Source organism: Anopheles arabiensis, chromosome 2, assembly GCF_016920715.1.
Source record: "Anopheles arabiensis isolate DONGOLA chromosome 2, AaraD3, whole genome shotgun sequence".
Taxonomy (NCBI): domain Eukaryota; kingdom Metazoa; phylum Arthropoda; class Insecta; order Diptera; family Culicidae; genus Anopheles; species Anopheles arabiensis.
In genome coordinates this window covers 23,562,007-23,583,251 of record NC_053517.1, presented here as the reverse complement: position 1 = coordinate 23,583,251, position 21,245 = coordinate 23,562,007, and the positions used below count along the sequence as shown (strand labels likewise).

The 21,245-nt window shown below is 48.9% G+C and overlaps 5 protein-coding genes across 16 annotated transcripts; 2 read left to right on the top strand and 3 right to left on the bottom strand.

Annotated features, from left to right (window-relative positions):
• Nucleotides 1–273: 273 nt before the first annotated feature.
• On the bottom strand, nucleotides 274–2,878 carry LOC120897963. Of its 4 annotated transcripts, none has more exons than XR_005738604.1 (5): nucleotides 2,688–2,878; nucleotides 2,422–2,606; nucleotides 2,304–2,350; nucleotides 2,020–2,175; nucleotides 274–1,551 (listed from the first exon to the last, which is right to left on the bottom strand). XR_005738604.1 is itself a non-coding variant. In XM_040303226.1 (4 exons), exons 2-4 carry the CDS (start codon nucleotides 2,564–2,566, stop codon nucleotides 1,159–1,161), a joined length of 585 nt encoding a protein of 194 aa, XP_040159160.1. In that variant the 5' UTR covers nucleotides 2,567–2,606; nucleotides 2,688–2,877; the 3' UTR covers nucleotides 274–1,158. The 4 variants fall into 4 exon arrangements, 2 of the variants coding, with proteins under 2 accessions (XP_040159160.1, XP_040159161.1); XR_005738603.1 differs by having other exon boundaries at nucleotides 2,068–2,175; XM_040303226.1 differs by lacking the exon at nucleotides 2,020–2,175 and having other exon boundaries at nucleotides 2,688–2,877.
• A 191-nt stretch (nucleotides 2,879–3,069) lies between these two features.
• On the top strand, nucleotides 3,070–3,913 carry LOC120897964 (DNA-binding protein SMUBP-2). Its single transcript, XM_040303229.1, has one exon. It carries the CDS (start codon nucleotides 3,253–3,255, stop codon nucleotides 3,796–3,798), a length of 546 nt encoding a protein of 181 aa, XP_040159163.1. The 5' UTR covers nucleotides 3,070–3,252; the 3' UTR covers nucleotides 3,799–3,913.
• Nucleotides 3,812–7,154, bottom strand: LOC120897959 (26S proteasome non-ATPase regulatory subunit 2). The gene is made up of 4 exons (XM_040303214.1): nucleotides 6,968–7,154; nucleotides 4,498–6,823; nucleotides 4,308–4,426; nucleotides 3,812–4,233 (listed from the first exon to the last, which is right to left on the bottom strand). The coding sequence occupies exons 1-4, from the start codon at nucleotides 7,043–7,045 to the stop codon at nucleotides 4,051–4,053; spliced, it is 2,706 nt and encodes a 901-aa protein (XP_040159148.1). The 5' UTR covers nucleotides 7,046–7,154; the 3' UTR covers nucleotides 3,812–4,050.
• A 631-nt stretch (nucleotides 7,155–7,785) lies between these two features.
• LOC120897961 (acyl-CoA:lysophosphatidylglycerol acyltransferase 1-like) lies at nucleotides 7,786–14,328 on the top strand. 3 transcript variants are annotated; one of them, XM_040303215.1, is made up of 8 exons: nucleotides 7,786–8,155; nucleotides 9,494–10,151; nucleotides 10,233–10,441; nucleotides 10,541–10,755; nucleotides 10,840–10,976; nucleotides 11,076–11,326; nucleotides 11,402–11,583; nucleotides 11,680–14,328. In XM_040303215.1, the coding sequence occupies exons 2-8, from the start codon at nucleotides 10,132–10,134 to the stop codon at nucleotides 11,932–11,934; spliced, it is 1,269 nt and encodes a 422-aa protein (XP_040159149.1). In that variant the 5' UTR covers nucleotides 7,786–8,155; nucleotides 9,494–10,131; the 3' UTR covers nucleotides 11,935–14,328. The 3 variants fall into 3 exon arrangements, with proteins under 3 accessions (XP_040159149.1, XP_040159150.1, XP_040159151.1); XM_040303216.1 differs by lacking the exon at nucleotides 7,786–8,155 and adding an exon at nucleotides 8,280–8,384; XM_040303217.1 differs by lacking the exon at nucleotides 7,786–8,155 and adding an exon at nucleotides 8,371–8,394.
• On the bottom strand, nucleotides 14,311–17,769 carry LOC120897962 (ketohexokinase-like). 7 transcript variants are annotated; one of them, XM_040303220.1, is made up of 6 exons: nucleotides 17,666–17,769; nucleotides 17,344–17,602; nucleotides 17,069–17,115; nucleotides 16,703–16,915; nucleotides 16,309–16,635; nucleotides 15,483–16,216 (listed from the first exon to the last, which is right to left on the bottom strand). In XM_040303220.1, the coding sequence occupies exons 3-6, from the start codon at nucleotides 17,096–17,098 to the stop codon at nucleotides 15,773–15,775; spliced, it is 1,014 nt and encodes a 337-aa protein (XP_040159154.1). In that variant the 5' UTR covers nucleotides 17,099–17,115; nucleotides 17,344–17,602; nucleotides 17,666–17,769; the 3' UTR covers nucleotides 15,483–15,772. The 7 variants fall into 7 exon arrangements, with proteins under 7 accessions (XP_040159158.1, XP_040159154.1, XP_040159157.1 ...); XM_040303223.1 differs by having other exon boundaries at nucleotides 17,344–17,592; nucleotides 17,666–17,765; XM_040303221.1 differs by having other exon boundaries at nucleotides 17,344–17,613; nucleotides 17,666–17,757.
• Nucleotides 17,770–21,245: the final 3,476 nt, after the last annotated feature.

Here is a 21,245-nt window from a genome sequence, read left to right as displayed (position 1 = left end):
TTACCTAAAAATGATAAAATATATAACCATTCTGACAAGGGAAGCAGTAATGGCAGTACAAGGATAAAAAGGGAAAGCAATCGTAGATATGGGAACACCCACCGTGGTGATTCATTAACAACAGTTAATAACGGAGTATGCCCGGAATAAGGCTGTTCCGTTGGAGCAAATTCCTTCAGAAATACACTTTATCAGGCATCGGCAATACAATCGGGCCGTAATAATTAAATATATAAATAAAAAATGAACGCCAGTTTTCTTTTTTTCGCCCCTCTTCAGTCTTTATTTTACGTATTGTAGCAATTATAATAAGAACAGGAAATTCGTTATTGATTGATTTTGTAGATTTTCGTTGCTTTTATTCTTTTCTTGATTTTGATTAACATATAAAATTTCATAAAATTTTGTATTCAACACTCTGCTGTTACGGTATCGTTCAACAGTAGCATCTATAGGAAAAATGCAGTCTACCCCATCATAATGAGTATCCCTTACTACGAGTTTTTCGCATAACATGCAAATCTAAATGCTCAATAAATAGCGAGCAATATCACTTATGTTCCTGATACATTTTATGGCGCCGTTGTGAAAACATGAACACGATCGGATAACATTGAGCATTCTTTTAATTTTGATATTCGCTCAGGCAAATTGGAGTTTTGGTACTAAGAATCGTTTTAAATAAAACTATTACTAGGAGTATAAGTATCGTATAATTGTGTGATGCACAAGAGTGTGGTATATTGCCGAGTGTTTCTTGTGATCTTTTCTGGATCTACTTGCTCATAAAGGCTATAGTTTTCCTTGCCAATTGTTGCCAGTTGGATGAATGTAATATGACTTCTTATGTGTTTTACAGGTATGTTGTAGATGTTATACACTCGGGCCTGTATTATTGCATATATCTAAGCGTATAGTCATGCTTGGTGTATATGAGTAAGGCACTGTTTGCATTCAATCTCGTATCGTGATGCAATCGTCAACTCGCTTGACTGAACAATATATCTAACATAATGGGATGTGATGGGAATTGAACTCTACAGCACTCTTTGGGGACAGTCAGATTGGAAATTACCATTGGATTTGTTCGAAAAAGGTGCTATAGAGCCCATTTCCCCTTAAGAAACAGTCAAGAAAATGTCTCGTTAATATGTATCATCAAAATTGTTTAAGCTTATCCATGTCGAGCACTTTTAGACCACACCATACGAAGAACCATACCACACCACTAACAAGAACACTGACGGAAAAACACAGGCAAGTATTGTTGGAGGGAATTCTTTGCATATCAGTTATTTCGCGGGCTCGGCTTGGTGAGTAGCGCTCGTCGGGCTGTGACCGGGCAATAATAAAAGGAAAGTCGTCGTTCTGTTTCGCATCTTTTAGTTCTTGCGTTTCTTCGTTTCTGACGTTTTTTAAGAATTGTTTTTCCTGGGGAGCCCGCGCAACTAGTGCATCGGTAAGGCTGTCCAGTGTTTGTATACTTTTCTTGCACATATTTTGTGCTGTCATGCCCGCATCGATCAGTGCTGGACGTTGTGGATCGCTTATCTGCAAACAAAAAGAATAAAATAATGTAAACTACTTCCCATATAAATCATCAGGATTCAAAATGAAAAGTGTGCTACATATTAATAATAATATTTTAAAATTAATTATGCAGGAATTACTGCTTTGTGACTCAAATTATTGAGTTTGTTTTTTTTAACTCAAATACGTATTAGTTGCACGATTATCTATCGGCCGACATCAAAATTCTAGCTTGGGAACTGTTAAAAACATTAGCAAATAGATCCAGAATCCAGCATCAATTTATTTATTCAATGCATATGAGTTATTCATGCGACTTATTAGGCGACAGGCGACAGAAAGTGCTAGCCATACGGTGAAAGTGATGGGAGCAAGTGCATTGGTGATTTGATCAGCCGAGGTTTAAATGGTTTACTAAAAAGATGCAACAAAAGCTAAACTAATTGAACCAATGCACGCGCTATACAAATACAACAACACACAACATACCAGATACCCCCAAAACTAGTCACACTGGAAATAAACATGGAATCTTACGCATTTTCATTTTCATGACCCGGAAATTGTAAAAAATCGTTCAAAAAGGATTACGGACTTCTACTATTCCTTTTTTTTTTAGAACGCATTGCAATTTTTCTGTTATTTCTGTAAATAAAAGGTAAACAAGAGGCGAAAGTAGTAGCCCAATCCAAAAGAGGTATAATGTGGGAATACATATAAGTATTTTTCCTATGCTGCATACATATTACATCATATTGCATCATCGTACTTACCGGAAACAGACCAACATTGCACAGCTCCGGCTTGTTCTCTGGTTGACCTGCGATGAAAAAAGAGTGTAAAGTTGTATTTCCAGCTGGTTTGGGTGTAATGTATTTAGAGAAAACATACCACAGCATTTGGCACTCATGTTTTTTTGTTCCTGAGATAGACAATCCATGTCGATCTTTACATCATTTTCCTCGGTGCCCTTGATGTTAAGGACATCATCGTTGGCTGAGAATGTGTTGTTGGCCATAATTATTCGATTATCCATTCTCTGGCAAACTATCAAGTAGGTCCTCCGAAGTGTTGCGCTGTAGCAGAAAATTGTGTCTTGGGATGAGTCACTGCTTGGCCAATAGCCAACGTTGTGGGCGATGTGAAAAAGTACTTACAGGCACAAAACACAAGGCTAGTTTGAGTTTTGTCTGCTATATTATCCTTGTTATCGTACATTTATTAACTTTTCTAACCCACTTTCAGAATTTACACCGGCAACTGTAGCGGAAGGCAGGAATTGTTGCTGCTTGTCCGTGCGGCGTTTCTATTCCGATTTTTTGTTCGATCGCCAATTTTGACAGCCAGTTAACATGAAGCTACGCTTACACGTAGCTACGTAATTCAGTTCCGATCCATCAAGCCGCTAATAAATGATAATTAATGTTTAGTTTTGCTCGTTGATTCTCAGATGCAAAGTAAAAAGTAACCGTGGACTATTTTTTTCTATTTTATCAATATTTCATTGAAATCGTGCAATTCTTTACGCTATTGTATGGAATTGTACAGTTGAGTAAAGTTGACTTCATCTCAACGCTAGCAAGGTGTAGCCGAGCCTTTAGTGGAGCAGCTGGAAATGACAAGATAAAATATAAATAACAACAAAACGCCCGTTCTTTTCCTCACGCAGCATTGCGCCCTCTAAAAAAACCCTCCAACGCTTCTATTGCGTGAGTTGCAAAAATGAGCCAACAGAAATCATCGACAAAATCACCGACCGGTGTCAACGATGCTGAAGACACCGCCGGCCTGGTTTTAAACACGGATCCAAAAGTTGTCACCAAAGCGGCCGAATTGCTGCAACCAATCCGTACGGAAGTGGTGGACAAGAACCTTGACAAGGTGCTGGAGGCGGTGAAGACCGTGGACCTGACGTGCGATTTTAAGGGCTGCAAGCAGAAGACGAACCTCGTCGGGACGGACTGCTCTTTCTGCAAGGATCGGTTCTGCTTCAAGCACAGTTTGCCGGAGATTCATGGCTGCGGCGAGGCGGTCAAACGCAAGGAGCGGGAATTGTTTCTGCACCCGATGACCGGCAAAGCGAAAGCGGAACAGTACGAGAAGCAGAAGGCGCAGGTGCGGCTAACCCAGAAGCTGAAGCAAATGTCACTGGAGCGGAAGCAGAAACCATCGTCCGGGGGGAGCAGCAAAACGGGCGGAAGTACTGCCAGCTCCACCAGGGGTGGCGCTTCCTCTAGCAGAGGGCGGAAGCGAACCAACAACCCATGAAAACGAAATGTGGTACCGTTTCGAAAATCTTTATTTATTACGATCCTAAGTGTATAAGTAAATGTTTCTTTTTTTGTGTAGCAGTAATAAATCGACACGCGCGGGCCGTTTGTAACTGAAAGCGTGCTATTCCTTCCCCTGATTGCGTGACAGGATACGGTTACCACACTTCAATGATGACAAGCGGGAGGTTGAATGGTTTCGCAAAACAGCTGGGAGGGAAACACGGCGGTTGCTAGTCGTCGCTGCTCTTTACGGGACATAATTGGGATTTTTTCGCAAAATGCAGAACCCTTCCATGATCGGTGTCAAGGAGATGTACTCCTCGGTCGCCAGTTCGGCACGTTCGCCCATCGCCAGCAGCACCGGAGTGGTGTGTGTCTGGAAGCCGGTAATGGTTTTGGGCTTACCCGCCTGTCCGACGACGTCTACGGCCTGTAAAGGAAGTAAGTGCGGGAAACGTTTTATCTTCAGCTGTCACAACTCCATATTAGCCCCTCTCTACCTACCATTCCGACACGGACTGGGACGGGACATGAGTTCAAGTCTTCGGTGAATGTAATTAGCATGCGCGGTTGCATGGCGGTCGTTAGGGTGTACAGCAAGTAGTGCGATTTGCCAAGAATAACTGAAATGAAATGATGTCAGATTTACGCACATTAGCAATCGTCTTAAATTGGGTTCAACTCTTCGACTTACTGTTCTTCACGTCCAGGAACGAGACAAGTGCCGCCATCAGGCCGGCAACAGCAACCGGGCTCATCAGCTGCCGATCGCTGTGGTACGGGCTGATCGTGAACGTACCCTTGCCCAGATGGGTCAATCCCTGGGCGATGCGCACCATGAACAGGTTGTTCGGGTCCTTGGCGTGATACTGCGCCAGCTGGCGCAGCATCGACGCCAAACGCGCGTTGTTCGTTCCCGCTCCGACCAAACCCATCGCAAAGATGGCATTATGCGCTACCTCGGCGTCGCTGTCGTGCGAAAATTTGCTCAGCGTGTCCAGTATGTTCAGCTTCGGGTTCGAGACGGAAATCAACCCGAGAGCTAGCGGGACCGCTCGGCGTATGCACGGCTCACAGTAGCGCAGCAGGTTGCCGAACGAGCGGAATGCCATCTCGGCACCGATCTCCTCACCCATCGCAATCAGCGCAATACCGAGCACTGCCACCGCCTGGCATCCAGAGAGATCCTTTTCCTTGTCCTCCTTTTCCTTGTTGCTGGTGTCCTTTGATTCGGACTTCTTGGACGCCGGTTCCTCGCTCGACGAAGCCGACGGTTCGTAATGCTCCGAGCAGAGATGGAGCAGTTGCTGGATTTTCAGCACATTGCCCGTACCGGCGTATGCGCAGATTTCCACCATGGTGGTGGCCATCGAGCGGAACGGTTCGGCCACTATCTCGAGCGCAGCCGTAACCGCTTCGACCGCCTCCTGCCGGCCAAGGTACACCAGTCCCAGACCGAGTGGCAGGAAGCGAGCGTAAGTGTCCTTCAGATCGGCCTCGCTGCGATCCATAATGATCTGCAGGAGCACCTCCGTCACCTCGCTGTTGCACGAGCCGACGGCAATCATACCGAGCGAAAGGGCCGCAATGCCCATCACCTCCATGTTTGAGCCCGTGCGACGCTCCGAGCTGAACACCGAGCCAATCAGCTCCAACACCACCGACCGGTTCGAGCCAGCGTACGCCAAACCCAGCCCAAGGATGGCGCCGATGCGCATCGTCGTGTTCTGATGCAGCACGTAGTCCGACAGCAGGGCCAGCGCCGGATCGACCTCGTTGCGTACGCCACAGTTTACGATACCGCAGGCCAGCAGTGCGCCCGACTTGATGTAATCTTCGTTCGAGTACAAATACTTGTCAATCGGGGTCAGACCACCGTCCACATCCCACAGCAGTATCAGTCCGAGCGAAGCGGTCGCACTCAGCATACCGTGCTCTTTGTTCTTGTACAGCCACTTGTTGCCGTCCTCCATCAGCAGCTTGTCCTGCCCGAAGCCGGCATTCACGAACCCGTTCACGAAGCTGGCGGCCAGGTTCTGGCGGGCCGAATCGATCTGCGAACCGAACGGGGCGCGCGAGTTGTCCAAGTGCGACTTGTACACGTCTTCGGGCGTCTTGGGCTCCATAATGTCCAGCTCGCGGGCCAGATTGAGGAAATGGTGGTTCAGATGGGAATTGGACATGATCTCGACCAGATCGTCGTAGTCGTTCATTCCCTCCGGCAGCTCGAGGAAAATCTGCTGCCGGCCAAGCATGAACGCTAGCTGCTTCTGTACCGCACTGTCGCCGCACGACATAAAGATTTCCTTGATCAGCTCCGTATCGTTGATCATCATGGCCAGCCGCATCGCCTGCGTGTGCTGGTTGAATTTGCGCGACAGATTCAGCGCACACTTGAGCAGGCTCACGTTCTCCGGCTCGGCCACGTACGGCACGCAGCTCTGCAGATACAGACAAACCCGCGGGTACGCACTCTCGTCCACGTAGTTCTCCAGCAGGTCCAGCCGTTCGATCTCCATCAACAGATCGCACGCTTCCGCCTCCGCGTTATGCGCCATGTTGTACGGGATGATCTGATGGATCAGCTCGATGAGCCGGTTTTTGAACAGATTGTCCGTCGATTCCGGCCAGTTGGCGGCTATCTCGCCGGACAGGTGCCGCACATATTCGTGGCCCCACTCGCCGAGGCTCTCGGTGCTGTTGTCGCTCAGCAACCGGTACACCAGGCACTCCTTGCCGGTGCCCATCGTCATCGCCAGCACGGAGATGATTTCCGCGCACAGCTTCAGCGTGTTGACGTCCTTCAGCTTGGCCGTCATCTTCTTATGGATCTCCTTCATCGCTTCGTAGTGCGGACGCATAAACTTGAGCGGCTTCGGCACGGACGTCATGGAGGTGGTGGACGCCCGGATCAAGTTTGCCATCGCTTCCAGCGACGGGCGGTACAGCTCCACGTCGGCTTCCTGCAGACGCTCCACCAGCATGTTCAGCTCATCCTGCAGCTGCTTATCTTCGTCCGACTAGATGGAAATGGGACAAAGAGAACACAAAATGCAGACCACGGGCGCAAAACATTGACCACAGGATGACGGGGCAGATTGGTGATGATGTTCGCGTTGTTTTGTTGGAGTCACCCGGTCGGCCTCTCCAGCCATGGCACTTACCAGTTCAGTCTTTTCGTCTTCCTTCTCCTTGCCCTTGCTTTTCACCACGGGCTCTTCAATTTTCTCCGCTGTAGACATGTTACCGTTGGGTTGAGTCTCTTGTTGTTTGCTGAAAATTACACTGAACAATTGTGTGTCGGTCGGTGCTGCTTCCCTTGTTCCGCGGATGATTTTTGTTGAATCACGTACCTGTCAAAATTGAGGTTAGCGAAAGTTTGACAGAAAGGCGCTGCATTTAGCAACTTGGATAGAAAGTCGAAAAGGGTTCAGCAGTAAACTAGCTGCAAATAGAGTTAATTTAGAACTGCGGCTTTTGTAAATCATACTTGTTTGTGTGATTCTTTTATATTCATAAATCACAGCTTATTGCTTTTTTTTGTACGATAGTGAAGTAGAATTATTGTTCACGATGCTTATAAGTGTACCATTTACATCGTTCGTTTTCAATCTTGTTGGCCAATATCAGTTCTGAGCATTCAACACTACACTATACCGTTTGATTTACGGCGAAAAAACGGACGGCGAATTCGCCTCATCGATGTTCTCCGGTATCGCGGATTTTCGTAATTGCACATTTTGAATTTTATTTTGCAGATCAAGCAGCATATTCAAGGGCGGTTGCTGTAAAAATATGTTTGATAAGAATTAGCATTCTTAAAAGTATGTTTAACCACAAATTCAATAGCACAGTATGGTTCACGCCATCGGAAAAAAAACTAGCAAGCAAAACAATGCAACATTGCGTCGGTCCTAGTGTGCGCGCGCTGGGCAGAACTTTTAACGGCCAGAATTAGCAGCTGTCAACGGTCGGAAAACAGCGAAGGAGCGAAGAAGAAGAAGAAGAAAGACGACAGAAAAATAGTCGCAAAACTTGCACCCGAAGCAAAAACATCGGTCGGTTTTACGGCACGGCAGAGGAAATTTACTTGTTTTGGAAGCATTTTAAAACGATCGATGACGATCGCGAAGGTGATCGGTTCGCTGTAGCTGATCCATTCAAGCGGATAAGCACGGCACGGTTGCAAAAGGCCAGGAGGAAATAGCTAATCAATGCCCTGGCTCAATGTGTGTGCCGATGCCAAGGTCAGAGTCGAATGTTGAAAAAAGAAACTACACACACTGCTGTACAGTCGGGTGCAAACCTCTGGAAGCCGCGGATCCCGGTGCTTGCGAGATGAATCAAAGGAGGTAGGTGCATTTGTGAAATCCTGGACGGTGAAAAAGGGAAATGAGTTGCAGTGTGCACATCAAGCAGCAAACAAGAAAGGATACCGAACCGTATGTTGCATTTGTGAAGTGAGGGCCGACACACACGCGCGCGCGATACCCCTTGAAACGTGTGCACGGGGTATCGGAAAAATCGATAAACATTAAAACGGAGTGTCTAGCGCGGGGAAGCCCCCTCAGGCGGGCCCAGGTGTGTCGAGGTGTGATTTGAAGTGCGAAATGTAGAGGCGGTGTCCCATACACGTCGTCGGCAAGGGTTCTTTTTGTCGGGCGGGTTAATTAACACCTCACGCCGGTCGCGGTACCGAAAGGGCGAAGAAGAGGAGCGGTGTGGTCGACGCGCGTCTGAGTCAACGCGTGTGCGGGAAGAGGGGAGAACCGCACCAGGAGTGGGTTGTAAAGTGATGCTGATGAGCACATTGCAGCAGCAGCAGCAGCAGCTTCCAGTGTACTCGTTTGTTATTGATCGATTTGTGTGTTGTGCTAGTGTTTGTGTGTGCGACTGACCATTAGTGTGTCGGGTCGTATGTTTTGGCGTCCGCATGATTCATTGCAGTTCCCGTTCCATTTTTATCAGTACGGCCCCGCCATTGCTCACCGTGTGCTAATCTAAGATCGACACCTTGGTAACCCCCGGGGCCGGGGTGAGGTTTGCTTATCAGTGAGTGAGGTACGGGAAGCAAGATTCCCCCCCACTCCCCACCACCTCGCCACTCCTGCACCTCCTGCACCACACCAAACTGTGTTCAGTGTCGCGCCGTATGTTGTGATTGATATGCGACGCACAGCGTATTCGGCGACAGGATGGGTCTGCGCTATGTATGGCCACGTTACTCACCCCTCCCCACTCTACCGTGCCACGGTTATCAATTTGGCGAATGACTTTTGGACTTTTGCTGGTCCGGGTCTTCCGATCGCGAGCCGAGACCGCAAGGTCGGAATCGTTTCCTGCATTGGATTATCGTGCGATGATTCGAATTGACGCGGAATCGTGCCGAGGGGTTACACAGCTATCGGTACACTTTCGAGAACGTTAAAGCGAGCCATGAATGTTGCTGAACACCAGTTGCTGCCGTTGCCATAGCGAGGAGGCTTGGTCGAGGGTGGTTTTTTTTCGAGGGGGATTTGGTACGACGGGTTATTTTGCGTTTTTCTAGCTTCATGTAATCCAGCCACCAACCACTGTGGTACTGTAGTCTATCATCGCATCAAAGATAACGGTCGACACGGGGTGGGATGGTTCTGTGAAAGAGGTTTTTGACATCCTCTTTCTCCCTCCTTTTCTCTCCTATCCTTTAGAAAAGCGTAATAAATCAATGTATTCACTGGAGGAGGCTTTTTGCTGCAGCGCTTCGAAATCGTCTCAATGGAACCGTCGTCGTCATACCCGTGCTAAGGTAGCGGACGAGCTGAAACGGCCGTACAGCAATTGTAGCAGTGGCAAGCGGCGCAGAAAACTGGAAGCCACAAACGTGCAGCCCAAAATCCCGACCGGCCATCCGCCCGTACCTGGCTGCTACTGATGCGAAGCTTAACCACAACACCATCATCACTATCATCATTATCATTGCGCGGTGCGCATCAGCTCAGCCGAGCACGGAACGCTGGCGCGCGCGTGTGGATAACGCAGCATGGAGCTACAGTAAATTAGTTGGTTCAGCGTGAAGAAGATTAATCGCGTGAAAAGAAACGACCCACTACAGAGTACAGTGCGCGGCGGGACATCGGGAGCGGCATCGGTGTCATAGTAGATCGCGTAGAATTAAAGCGCCATTGATAAGACACGGCGCACGCTAGAAAAATCCAGACCTTGTTTTGGACGTACATTCCGCACCGGCAGCGGGAGCAGCGAGACGCTGACTGATTGCATCGTGCTGTTGAACCTAATCACTGTGTATACACAGCGGACAGAAGGAACCGCCGGCCCCGGAGTCACGATGCCGTGTTATAGCTTAAGGTAAGTGGGTGCTTCGTCAAGTCCCAGTGCGATCGTTTCCCCGTACTTACGTGACCATGTGGGGCGTTTTGTGTGTTGCAGAAATATCATCAAGTACCCGCGAGCAGTGCTGCGGACGATTCTGGTGGTCGCCAACAACATCTACTGCGTGCCCACCTATCTCGTATGGATGTTTTTGCTGCTTCCGCTAAGAAAGATCCACGAAACGTACTACTACCGCATCGAGGGCATACTCTTCCACTGGCTGCTGGCCAACGTGTCGATGTGGTCCTGGACGGCCGGTTACGAAGGTGAGTCATTAACGCGCCACAATCCCAACTCGTCAGCTGATTGGGCGAGCACGTGTGTGTGTGTGTGATCTTAACTGAACTTTTCGCCTTCATCGGTAGTGGTGGAGATGGGCGACGATATAACGACCGCCTTCGATAAGCGCACGCTGGTGCTGGCGAACCATCAGAGCACCTCCGATGTGCCCCTGCTGATGGCGGCCTTCAACGCCAAGAAGGGCATCCTGCCGAACATCATGTGGATCATGGATCGGCTCTTTAAGTATACCAACTTCGGTGCGGTCAGCCTTGTGCATCAGGACTTTTTCATTGCCTCGGTAGGTGTGCTTAGCTGGTTGTTTTTTTTGTTTGATTCTCGTCTCGTAACTGAATCGTAATCGTTCTTGCATTACACCCACCAGGGCAAGAAAAATCGCGAAAAATCGCTACAGCAACTGAAATCGCACATACGGCAGTGCTACGTGCCGCGGAAGCGGAAGTGGATGGTACTATTTCCCGAGGGTGGTTTCCTGCGTAAACGGAAGGAAGTTAGTCAAAGGTACGCTCTGCTTTCCCTTGACCTGCTGACAGCAGCAGGTCTTGTTTCCATAGCAACTAACAATGATGTGCCCATGTGTTTCGCGTTTGACGTTTGCAGATTTGCAGAGAAAAACAATCTACCAGTATTAAATAATGTCACCTTGCCGCGTGTCGGTGCTATGAAGGCCATTATGGATATGCTCGGAGCGCCGAACGACATGAACGTGTGCTCGTCCTCGTCCACCACCACGAACCCATCGCTCGTCGGCTGTGGCAGTGTCGGTGGCGGGCAGGATGCGGTTAAACAATCGGCCAGCAACAGCACTATCATCAGTAGCAAAGCAATAAACAAGGATGACGATGACTGTGGTAAGTAGTGATGGTGATTTTTTTGGCCCTCGCCCAACGAGAACGGTACATTGACCGGTTCGGGTTTCTTTACAGATACCTGTAAGGATGCCTCGTACGCATTGCTGAACGGGCAATCGGGCGGCTGCTTAGAGTACGTACTAGACATTACGATCGCGTACCCGCAAGGCGTACCGCTAGATCTGCCCAACATTGTGCACGGTATGCGGGATCCCTGCCAGACGTTTCTATTCTACAAACTTTACCATAGTTCGGAGGTAAATGCAACCCGATTCATCTTCGATCCGGAACCGGTCTGGCTTTCTATGCATCCTAACCATAATTTGTTTGCAACCTTCTATCCCTTCCTCTAGGTTCCGCGCGACAGCGAATCCCTCACCCAGTGGTTGTACAATCGATTTTACGAAAAGGAGAAACTGCTCGAAGAGTTTTACCGTACCGGCAGCTGGCCGGCAAGCTGTACCATTCCCCCGACGGCCGTGCACCAGGATTTGCTGCGGTTTTTGCTAATTCATTTGTTTTTCATCACCTCTACTTACGTGCATCTGCAGCTGATCCTAATGCTGATCAACTACACGAACGTCATGTACGTGTACATGCTGAGCTAAGCCAACGAATGGCAGCTTTTCGGTCGCGTTTCGTACACCACTAATCTCGCAGCTCCAAGCAGCAGCAAGCACGGCTCTCCGAAGGGCGCCGCGCGACAGAAAAAAAAATGAACACTTTAACAGCGTGCAGCTTAGCAGTATGGCGGAAGAGTACTGATGAAAACTTGCAAGGCAAAAAGCAAAAAAAAACAAAACAAAACCAAACTCTAAGTCGCACCGAGTGAATATTGAGACATACTTTGCTAAATTATAAGTTAAAAAGATGGCGCCCCGCGTTTGTGCTGATGTTACCCACTCTAGTGTAAATGGTTGTAGTGTTAAGTGGCATATAACGATCGCAGAACCATGTGGGCAATCGCAGTAAGCTGTGTGTATGTGAAACGACACGGCAGCAGGAAGATTAGCAGCGCAATATCTGTGTGTTTCTGTGTGTGTGTGTTTTTTTGTGTGCGTGTGTATGTTTGAGCGCGCGAGCGCCTGTCGTAGTCATGCCGACAAGCGACAGTTCAGCGCGGAACGGGAGTATTCTGCGTGCTGTTTCGCGTTAGTAGCACATGTCGCGACAGCAATGCATTATTTTGCATAAGAAGACGCGCATAAAGTATCGTCCGATATCGAATACATTCTCCTCCACGACCCATTTCCTCCCCTTCTCCCCCTCTCTCCCCATTCATCCACCCTGGTTAGCGTTTATACAGCGCGCCACATGAGCTTGCGCCTTTCCTCGCAAACGACGCGACGGTAAAGGTAGCGTTAAAATGCGCACAACATACAACAAATACTGATGAGAATAGGTAGCACAAAAACCAACCCCCCGGGGAAGTAAATGTAATGATTTGCAATCAACTTAATGGTATTGTACACACTATACAGCCAACACACACAGTAATGCATCATGTTTCCTGCCCCGCGCTTGTGTCGAGGAAATTATGCCGCAGCCGAAACGTTTGTTTGTAGCATATTGCGGTACAGTTATTTTACCCAAACTGAGTCAGTGAATACGAGTAAGAACTTCTCCTCCCGACGGTAGGAATATAAGCCGTTAAAAGAAAACGAATTTTTGTTTTTTCTTAAGCTTACCCTTAGTTTCGAGTCAATTTAGGGATCAGGAGCAGGAGCAGGTAGGGGTTTTATTTTTATTTGTGTTTTTTTAAAGCTATCGCCACATCACTTTACGGCGATTGATTAGGGGAGCAGCGCACTACTTGTTGCGAACGTTTGCAGCATGTTTTACCAAGTGTACGACGGCGGCTTTCAGGAAGCCGGCTAGGGAGAGAAAGGGTGAAGCGTGTGTCAAGTCGCGTGCGCAAGTCAAAAAGGGTAGAGAACTGTTTAAAACAGGGGTTTATATACACACACACGATGCATTACGTTTAGGTTAGGTTTACTTGGTTCTTTCCAGTTCGTTTCGGTGCACAGGGAGCCACACGAAGGGGGTTAGATTAGAAGGGCCAATACAGGCGTGCCGCGCACTTACCAATTGATTGTACATACTATATACACACACGCGCGTACACGCATACACCTACACGTGTGGCTGTTTAAAACGCCGTTTTTCTGTTTTCTTTCTCTCCTTTTCGCTGTATCCGTACAAAAGCTATTACTATATCCTAGCGATAATACTAACAGTTTTGCCCTATTTTCCTATCTCCCCCCTCCCCTTTCTGGCCACTGACACACTGTTCCCTTACAAACGTGTAGCAGAAACTATTTAATCTACCTGTTCTTTAGGAAACACAGCACACACACACACACGCCGTAAAAAACCGAAGAGAAAGGAATAAGAGTAGAAAATTTAAGCCGCAAACGATAAGGAATCACTTTCTTTCCACGACGCGGTACAGGGAAAATAATTCGCGCAAACTTGCACATACGCGTGTGTGTGTGTTGTGTGTATAAGGAAGTTCCAGAGTGTTAGGAGACGATGTACGTGTGATGCGGAAAAGGAAGTAGTAGCGTGTGTACTCCTGCCAGAGTAAGGAATTAGCATTCGTGCGTTATTTAGTGTATAAATGTAGCACAACATGATGTTCCGTTTTCCTGCGCGGGGTGCGGGGGACAGTCAGGGAGGTTCCGTTGATCAGTAAACGACCTCCAGCGCCCGCCCTCCTCCTCCTCCTCCTTTTAGGTATATTGTTTGCTCATTTTCTACAAACCCGCTGGGCACACGCGAGGGCTTATACATTACATACGCGAACCAGTTTGCCGTGTGCCGTGCACTATGATACCATGATTCATTGCCATGCTGTGTGGCAATACCGTGTGAAAATGATGATCGCCATTCCCCGATCGCATGCGTTTGGGTGGGGTCGTGCTTCGAATACCTTTTTTCGAATAGAAACAAGACAGTAAACAACAGTCAAAACCAGTCAAACAAAACTGTGTGCAAAGAAAGTGTCGTCTAGTCTCGCTTTATTCCATCAAACCCGAAAATGGCCAGCTTTTGGCCGGCAACACGCGACGCAAACTCCAGCACCACCGCCAGTGAGCCCGGTGGCTCTTCTTCCGCCAGCTTTAAAATGCAACCGGCGACAAAGGTGTCGCCGGCACCGAGACTATCGCGTATCACTTCCGGCGGGTAGGTCGGCTGGGTAAACCAGCGGTCCTGCCGGTCGATCGCTACCGTGTCGCGTTCGCCCCACGGACAGATGATGATGTACGATCCGGGGTGCAATTGTTTCAGCCCAGCAATAGCCTCCCTGGCGCTGTCGTGCCCCAGAAAGCGGGCAAAGTCTTTGCCCACAAACACGACGTCCACACCGTCCACGAGCAGGTCAAGATTGGAGTGGCGTGGTTTTTCCAGTTCGACGGAGATTTTCACCTTGCAGGATTGGTTTTCTGGCCGTCCGTTCCACTCCACGATGGAGCGTATCATCTGCACTATTGTCGATGTGTTGCGTCTTCCCTAGGGGTTGGACCAGTACATTAATTAGTATCAGATAAAACCCCCCTACAGAGAAGAACCACACACACCTCGAAATGAATCCATGCATAGTCCTGTAGATTGATGCGCTGAAAATCCTCAAAGGTAAGCTCCGGTAGGTCCGGATTGCTGTGCACGATCGTCCGGCTACCGGTGGCCAAACTCAGCCAAACCGTGGACAGCGGTACCTGCGCACCGCGATGGTACACGCAATGATCGTGCGCGATCTTACGCTCGCGCAAATCATCCAGCGCAAAGTGGAACATTTTGGCATCGCTGAAGGAGGCGAGCAGCTCACAGCGTGCGCCAAGGTTGGCCAGCACGGTACAGTTGTTGGATGCGTTGCCACCACGCTGCCATCGGCTCGATTGACACCGCTGATCGGAATCTTCCGCCGGGTACGCATCACACACCTGTATGATGTCGATGTTGCACAGCCCGACGCACAGTATTTTCTTTCCGTGTAGCCGTTTGCCATCTTGCTCGGATTGTGCCATCGAGGCTGGAGAGAGAGAAGAGAAAGAGAGAGAGGGGATACAAAAGCGAACAAGCTCCGCATCAGTGTAAAGAGTTGGAAACGGAAATGTGGAAAAGCTAAACGTAATAAGGTAACAACGGGGCTAAGCTGATTGTTTTATACGTTCGAATGTATTATCTTTTGGTGTTTTGCATTTTATAACATCGTGTGCACAAACACAAACACACTCACATCGTGTACTTGTTGGAGTATCTTTTGAAAGGGAAAAATAAACAACTAAACGATTATAAAACGTAATAGCAAAAAAAACAACAACATTAATCCTATCTCTCTTTCTCTCGATTGCGCCGAACCGATCGTCACGATCGTCGACACTGATTTGGTGTTCTGGTGCACTGTCCTCGTCCCTCCCTTTCCGGTTCGTTCGTCCCCCCTGCTCACAAATCCACCCCCGTATCGATCAGTTCGCGCAGAAGCAGCGACGCCCGGCGGGGCAGTAGCCGCAGCAGATGGCTCACGAAGAGCAAATATTTCGGTATACTAATCTCCAGCTCGTTGCGCCGCACGCCCGCTATAATGCGCTGGGCGGCCTCGTCCGACCGGATGCGCCCGAACGCGGACGAAATGCGCAGCCGAATGTCGTTCAGGCAGTGGTCGGTGATGATGAACGGGTAGATGTGGACGAGCGTTGTGTGGATCGTGTGCTGCCGCTTTTCGATGCGCAGCTCCTCCAGCGTGGACTCGTACAGACCCTGGACGGCGAACTGGGACACGGCCAGTGGCATCTGGTGCTTCAGCCCACTGACGCCGGCCACCGAGGTCAGGAAGACGATGTGCCCGTGGGCCATTTTCTTCATTTTGGGAAGTATCGCTTCCAAGAGCTGTCGTCAAGGTTAGAGAAAAAATAATCACGGTTAGTGAAACGTGTCACGATCCTCTCACCCAAACGAATGGGTGTACAGTTAATGCCTACCAAAAAGTGTGACACTACGCCAACATTCAGTGTGGTTTCGATCGGTGGCGCTTCGGTGACAAGGCTACGTGCGCTCGGCACGTTGCAGCTGTGAAACAGCATACTGATCGGGCCGAGGCTGCCCTCGATCGCGGCCACCGTACGACCCACCTCCACCTTGCTCGTAACGTCACATTCGAACGCGCTGGCCACACCGCCCGACGACTGTATTTTCTTCACCAACAGCTCGTTGTCCGTTGCGTTCACGTCGATGCAGGCCACCTTCACGCCTAACGCAGCCAGCTGTAGGGCCAGATCGTATCCGACACCCCGACCGCTACCGACAACCTGAGAGGGAAACACACAAACAAATGAAACGTCTGCTCCATACTTTTGTCGGCTCCTCATTACTCACGGCTGCCACTTCCCCGGTGAGACATTTGGCCTTCGGTGCCCGGATCTGGTGGAACAGCGACTGCAGCAAGGTGAGAAAGAACTGCACCAAGATGATCAGCACATCCCAGCAGAAGATCAGCGTGGCGTACAGCCGTAAGATCATCGAAACGGGCTTCCGGTGACAGTCGAGCCAGGCGGGCAATCGGCGCGGGCTTTCCTTCGCTTCGGAGGACTAAAAGCAAAACACACAGCAAGCGGTGCCGGTTATTGGTTGCGATAGCTCTCATTACTCTCCTCTTCATTATTTTTACAAGGACGGGCGTGTGTGCAATTTGCGTGCGGGAAACCAATCAAAACGAACCACAACAGAGCTTTTGCTACTTACATGGAACCGCGTCACGTATTGGTTGGTCATTGTTGCGAAGCCGATGTCTAGCGCAATAATCGTTCGCGATTAGAGCGTATCATATCCACGCAGCACACACCAATACACACACAACACAGAGGTTAAATTTAATTAGTAGAACTACGCGCATGTTCCAGCCACAGCTCGCGAACGGTATCACACGCTTCCCGTTAATCCCTTCGCGACGGGACGCAACCACCCTCCCCCAATACCCCAAGACAGTCAACAGTGGAAGAGGGTGGAAGAACGCTTACCTTCTCGGGGTCTGCGGGGTGCACGGTACTTGACGAGTGGCCGTGTGCTGCTAATCACACCACTTCACGGGCTTTGGGCAGCTGATTCGGTGTGTTTATCTCCAAATCCAAAGTCCGTCCGAAATGGACCCGCACGTACGTCGATGACGGTGACGACAGTTGCGAGAACATGCGTAAAGTCAGTCAACCCTGGAAATTTATCTGGACTCGGGTACGGGAGGCTGGTTTGCTGTGCACCTGTCGGAAATGCTGGCCAATACTGCACTGTGCCTGTTAAACTGCAGTTGTCCCTTTTAAACGTTGATGGGTTTTTGCTATTTACCTGTTGGAGTTTAAAATTGCACGCAAAAAGCGTTGAAAGTGCGTGTACGTTTTCTTCACGGACTGTTGCAAATGTCATAACAAACCGCGGCTGGACGGGGCGGCCCGTTAGCTTCGGCCGGCCTGCCTATTTCAGCCGCCCTTGTGTGTTTATACGGCACGAGTTGTGTACTGGAATGGGTGTTTCGTCGCTTTCTTCACCAAATCGATGTTCGTTCGAAATGGACGTTATTGAAATCGATGAGAGCTGGTACGTGAAAAACATTACAAATAATTCATTTATGTACTTTGAAATTATTGTATGAATAAGATGTAAACATGTATTAAAAAAATGCGTCATCTACTGTTTGACATATTTTAGCTGAAACCATTAAATTGTTCCAATTATTTTGGGATTTTAACAAAACTGGCTGTGCTTCAAGCATCCCAAAGCTAGTTTCCCTGAATAAAAGTCTATGACGCTTGATTTAATTGGTGACTTTGCCTTTCACACACACACACAATTTCCGAAGGGCAGCTGTGGAAAGTATCTTCCCTTCTCGATCTGCTGTACTCGATCAAATCAAGTACCACTCCGCTCTCTTTTCCTTCCCTCTTTAAAAAAATTATGATCTGGTCCAGCCTAATTCGATTCCCAACTTGGTTCAAAACATCGAAATAAAAAATAAATCACAACAACAGCAGGGAAATAGCATTCTCCCCAAACGATGCTCTGTTTTTTTCGCCCCAGAGTGAGAGAGAGACGTGAGGGCGATTTGGGTCACGAACGCTTCCACAGGTCATTATTACCGGGGTACAATGAAATCATGCCATTCCTGGGGGGATGTTCCTGTAGTTGAATTGTATAATTGTCCTCCACCCTTCCCCCCCACGTCACCCTTCCTTACAACGTGGGAGAAGGGTCACCCCAATTTCCACCGGCCGTGGGCTGCTTGTAATAATCCGATTACCATTCTCACATAAAAAATTGTGTGCTCTTCGCCTCGGCCATATCGTTGGCGTTAAATTTTCGGGAGCACGGCAGCGTATTCATTAATCAACCGACTGCAGTTAAGGAAAAACGGAGCTAATGTCAATAAATTAACACAAGCTAACAAGGCAATAGCTTAAGCACCCTATAGGGTACTTATGCGTTATTTTTTGCCACAGATACAGCTGCCCAACACGATCGCTTCCCCCTGCAAGGCGATGGTGGCGCTAATCGTTTCGCGCTAATGTTCTACGATCGGGCGCCAACATAAGCATAACACGGGGCTAATTGATTCGCCGCAAGTAGTGGTGGTAGTGCACAGCACGGCTGACTGTTTGGGCAGCAGGCCATGCCAATGTGCTTAACGCGATAATTATACCGTTTGGTCGGGGGTTTGGTTGCGCTGCTTTACATGCCCGAGAGCAAGTTGCGTGGCGAGTGCTCACCGTACCCCTGCTCGAACGATTGGAGTGGCGCGATGAAGCTACAATCTTAAGCGATCGGAGCGATCCTGCCCGGTGATCTTGAGATGGTCCATTGCAGTTCCCAGGCGTTTGTGCAATTGTAGCGGCAGTTTTGCTGCCCAAGAAGAATGCTTGGGAACCGGGCGAGAGGAGCCCTCGCCGTACCCAACCTGTCGTAGATAGGTGCAGGAGCGATAAAGCCACTGAAGAGATGCGAGGGAGCGAGCGAGCGAAAGCAAGAGAGAGAGATGAAGAGAATGGCCTTTTACTACCGTTTTGCCAGGGCGGAAATTTCCCGTCATTGGCGTTGATTCGTGTGGACTAATTTCCGTCCCTGTGGACGATCGTGGGCCCCGCTAGGGACGGCCGGGCATTTGGTGATTGTGCAGATTGACAGCCGTAAGCCTGCGGAAATAATGCTACTTCTCATCGCAGCTCGCCCAAAATAATGCCTCTCCATCTTCATCAAGATGTTTGCTGCTTCCCATCTATCCGCACCCTCTTCCCGCCGCCAGCCACCAGAGAAAGGAGGTGAGCTCGAGACATAGATTGTGCCGATTCCAGTTTGGGGCGGGTAACAGAGGCCCTAGTGAGCGGGCTTGAGCGGGCGGCAAATTGTTATTACACTAACATACACGCGGAGCGAGGGGGCGCCATCTCCGCTTTTATTTGGGCTCGAAAGAAGCAAATTTGGTCCGCTGCATTACGATGGGCGATCATCTCGATGTGTGTGTGTGTGTACACGATCATCAGGTCATAGATCCCCGCATAGATGCTCGAGCACGGGCACCATAACCATTTGAAAGTGTGTACAAATCGATAACCAGCAGCGGCGGTAAACATCCCGGCACTCACAACAACCCCGCACCGCACCGGGAAAATGGCCTTTGGAGATTGAAGATGGCTCGGTGCGTAATGCTGCCAGTCCAGCGCATCCCGCGGCGAGAGAAATCATGCAAAGTGTTACCACTAACAACATAATAACGATCGCGCGAGCCCGCGCGCGCTCCGGAACAATTATCCGGCCGGACTTTCGAAGTTAAAGTGACGATGTTCGCCGCGAGGTCAGCGAACAGTGCTCGCCTTTGCGCCGTGGTCAGGGTCGATCACCAACAGCACAGCACACCGGCAGCGGCCGGTGGTCAAGCACCCCGTGATGGACTCTCAAAGGCAGCGCACCAAATTGCCTTCCGCTACCACCGTTTTAATGCATCTTAGTGCGACTCAGTGGGACTTTTCCTTCTTTGCCTAAGCGCAAAACCGGGACCCTGGTTACACCGGACAATTCCCAAGGATGCACAGCCCAGCGTAGCTCGAACAAATAAACATTCATTTCACGGTTGGGTTGCTTTATGCGTGTCTAAACAGCGAATAGTGGCTAACAGGGGAAGCTTCTGGAGGTAGCAGGTTCTTGGAGAGAGTGAGCCGTGCGTTTGGCTCGTTTAGAATGCTTAAGAGATGCCGGTTAGTCGAAGATGGGATAGGAGTATGATGCAGGAGCTGGAGCGATGCAGGGTTAATTACCCTACTCATCAGCTGCTAACCGTACAGCGGCCGTTCGGTAAAGGGTTTGCGGAAACAAGAATGCAAGAAAATCATACAAACCTGTAGAGATTTGATTTGTGGTCTCATGCCTCGGCATGCCATTGCTGCGTGTCTGCATGTGTAATGTGTTTGCATGTGTGTGCGGCTGAAGGGAAAGATGCACCCGACTCCCCCTTGAGCTTGGAGTCTCGATTGAATCACGCCAACTTCAACGCAGCTGTTGATAGATCATGATGGTTCGAGAAACCAGAGATATTTCAACGAAAAATCGAGCTGCTGGTACATCCTGGGGTTTATGCAGCGAGTTGTGAACGTTGATTGTTTCCAGTGTCTGAAAATGATAGAAGATGTGAAATAACTAAAATATTTTTGTACTATATCAATTAAACATAATAATATCATACTATTTCAATATTCAACAAATATTATGATATTATATAAGATCATTAGTTCGTTCAGTTGCGTACGATCAATCCGTACGATCAATCCATATCAATCCGTACGATTGACTATTTATCCCATTTACCTATCCAGTTTGCTAATTATCAGTTTTATCTATAAAACTAGAATAGTAACAATCAACTCATAAGATAGTCATGTAT

Bases quoted from the DNA above. Each gene is read 5' to 3' on its own strand.
- LOC120897963 (XM_040303226.1), bottom strand. From the start codon at position 2,566: ATGGATAATCGAATAATTATGGCCAACAACACATTCTCAGCCAACGAT. The intron at 2,351-2,421 runs GTATGTTTTCTC...TTTTCATCGCAG, and splicing joins CATGAGTGCCAAATGCTGTG to GTCAACCAGAGAACAAGCCG. The intron at 1,552-2,303 runs GTAAGTACGATG...TTTTGTTTGCAG, and splicing joins GCAATGTTGGTCTGTTTCCG to ATAAGCGATCCACAACGTCC.
- LOC120897964 (XM_040303229.1), top strand. From the start codon at position 3,253: ATGAGCCAACAGAAATCATCGACAAAATCACCGACCGGTGTCAACGAT.
- LOC120897959 (XM_040303214.1), bottom strand. From the start codon at position 7,045: ATGTCTACAGCGGAGAAAATTGAAGAGCCCGTGGTGAAAAGCAAGGGC. The intron at 6,824-6,967 runs GTAAGTGCCATG...ATTTCCATCTAG, and splicing joins AAGACGAAAAGACTGAACTG to TCGGACGAAGATAAGCAGCT. The intron at 4,234-4,307 runs GTAGGTAGAGAG...CTTCCTTTACAG, and splicing joins TCCCAGTCCGTGTCGGAATG to GCCGTAGACGTCGTCGGACA.
- LOC120897961 (XM_040303215.1), top strand. From the start codon at position 10,132: ATGCCGTGTTATAGCTTAAG. The intron at 10,152-10,232 runs GTAAGTGGGTGC...TGTGTGTTGCAG, and splicing joins ATGCCGTGTTATAGCTTAAG to AAATATCATCAAGTACCCGC. The intron at 11,584-11,679 runs GTAAATGCAACC...CCCTTCCTCTAG, and splicing joins AACTTTACCATAGTTCGGAG to GTTCCGCGCGACAGCGAATC.
- LOC120897962 (XM_040303220.1), bottom strand. From the start codon at position 17,098: ATGACCAACCAATACGTGACGCGGTTCCAT. The intron at 16,636-16,702 runs GTGAGTAATGAG...TTTCCCTCTCAG, and splicing joins TCACCGGGGAAGTGGCAGCC to GTTGTCGGTAGCGGTCGGGG. The intron at 16,217-16,308 runs GTAGGCATTAAC...CCTTGACGACAG, and splicing joins GCGTAGTGTCACACTTTTTG to CTCTTGGAAGCGATACTTCC.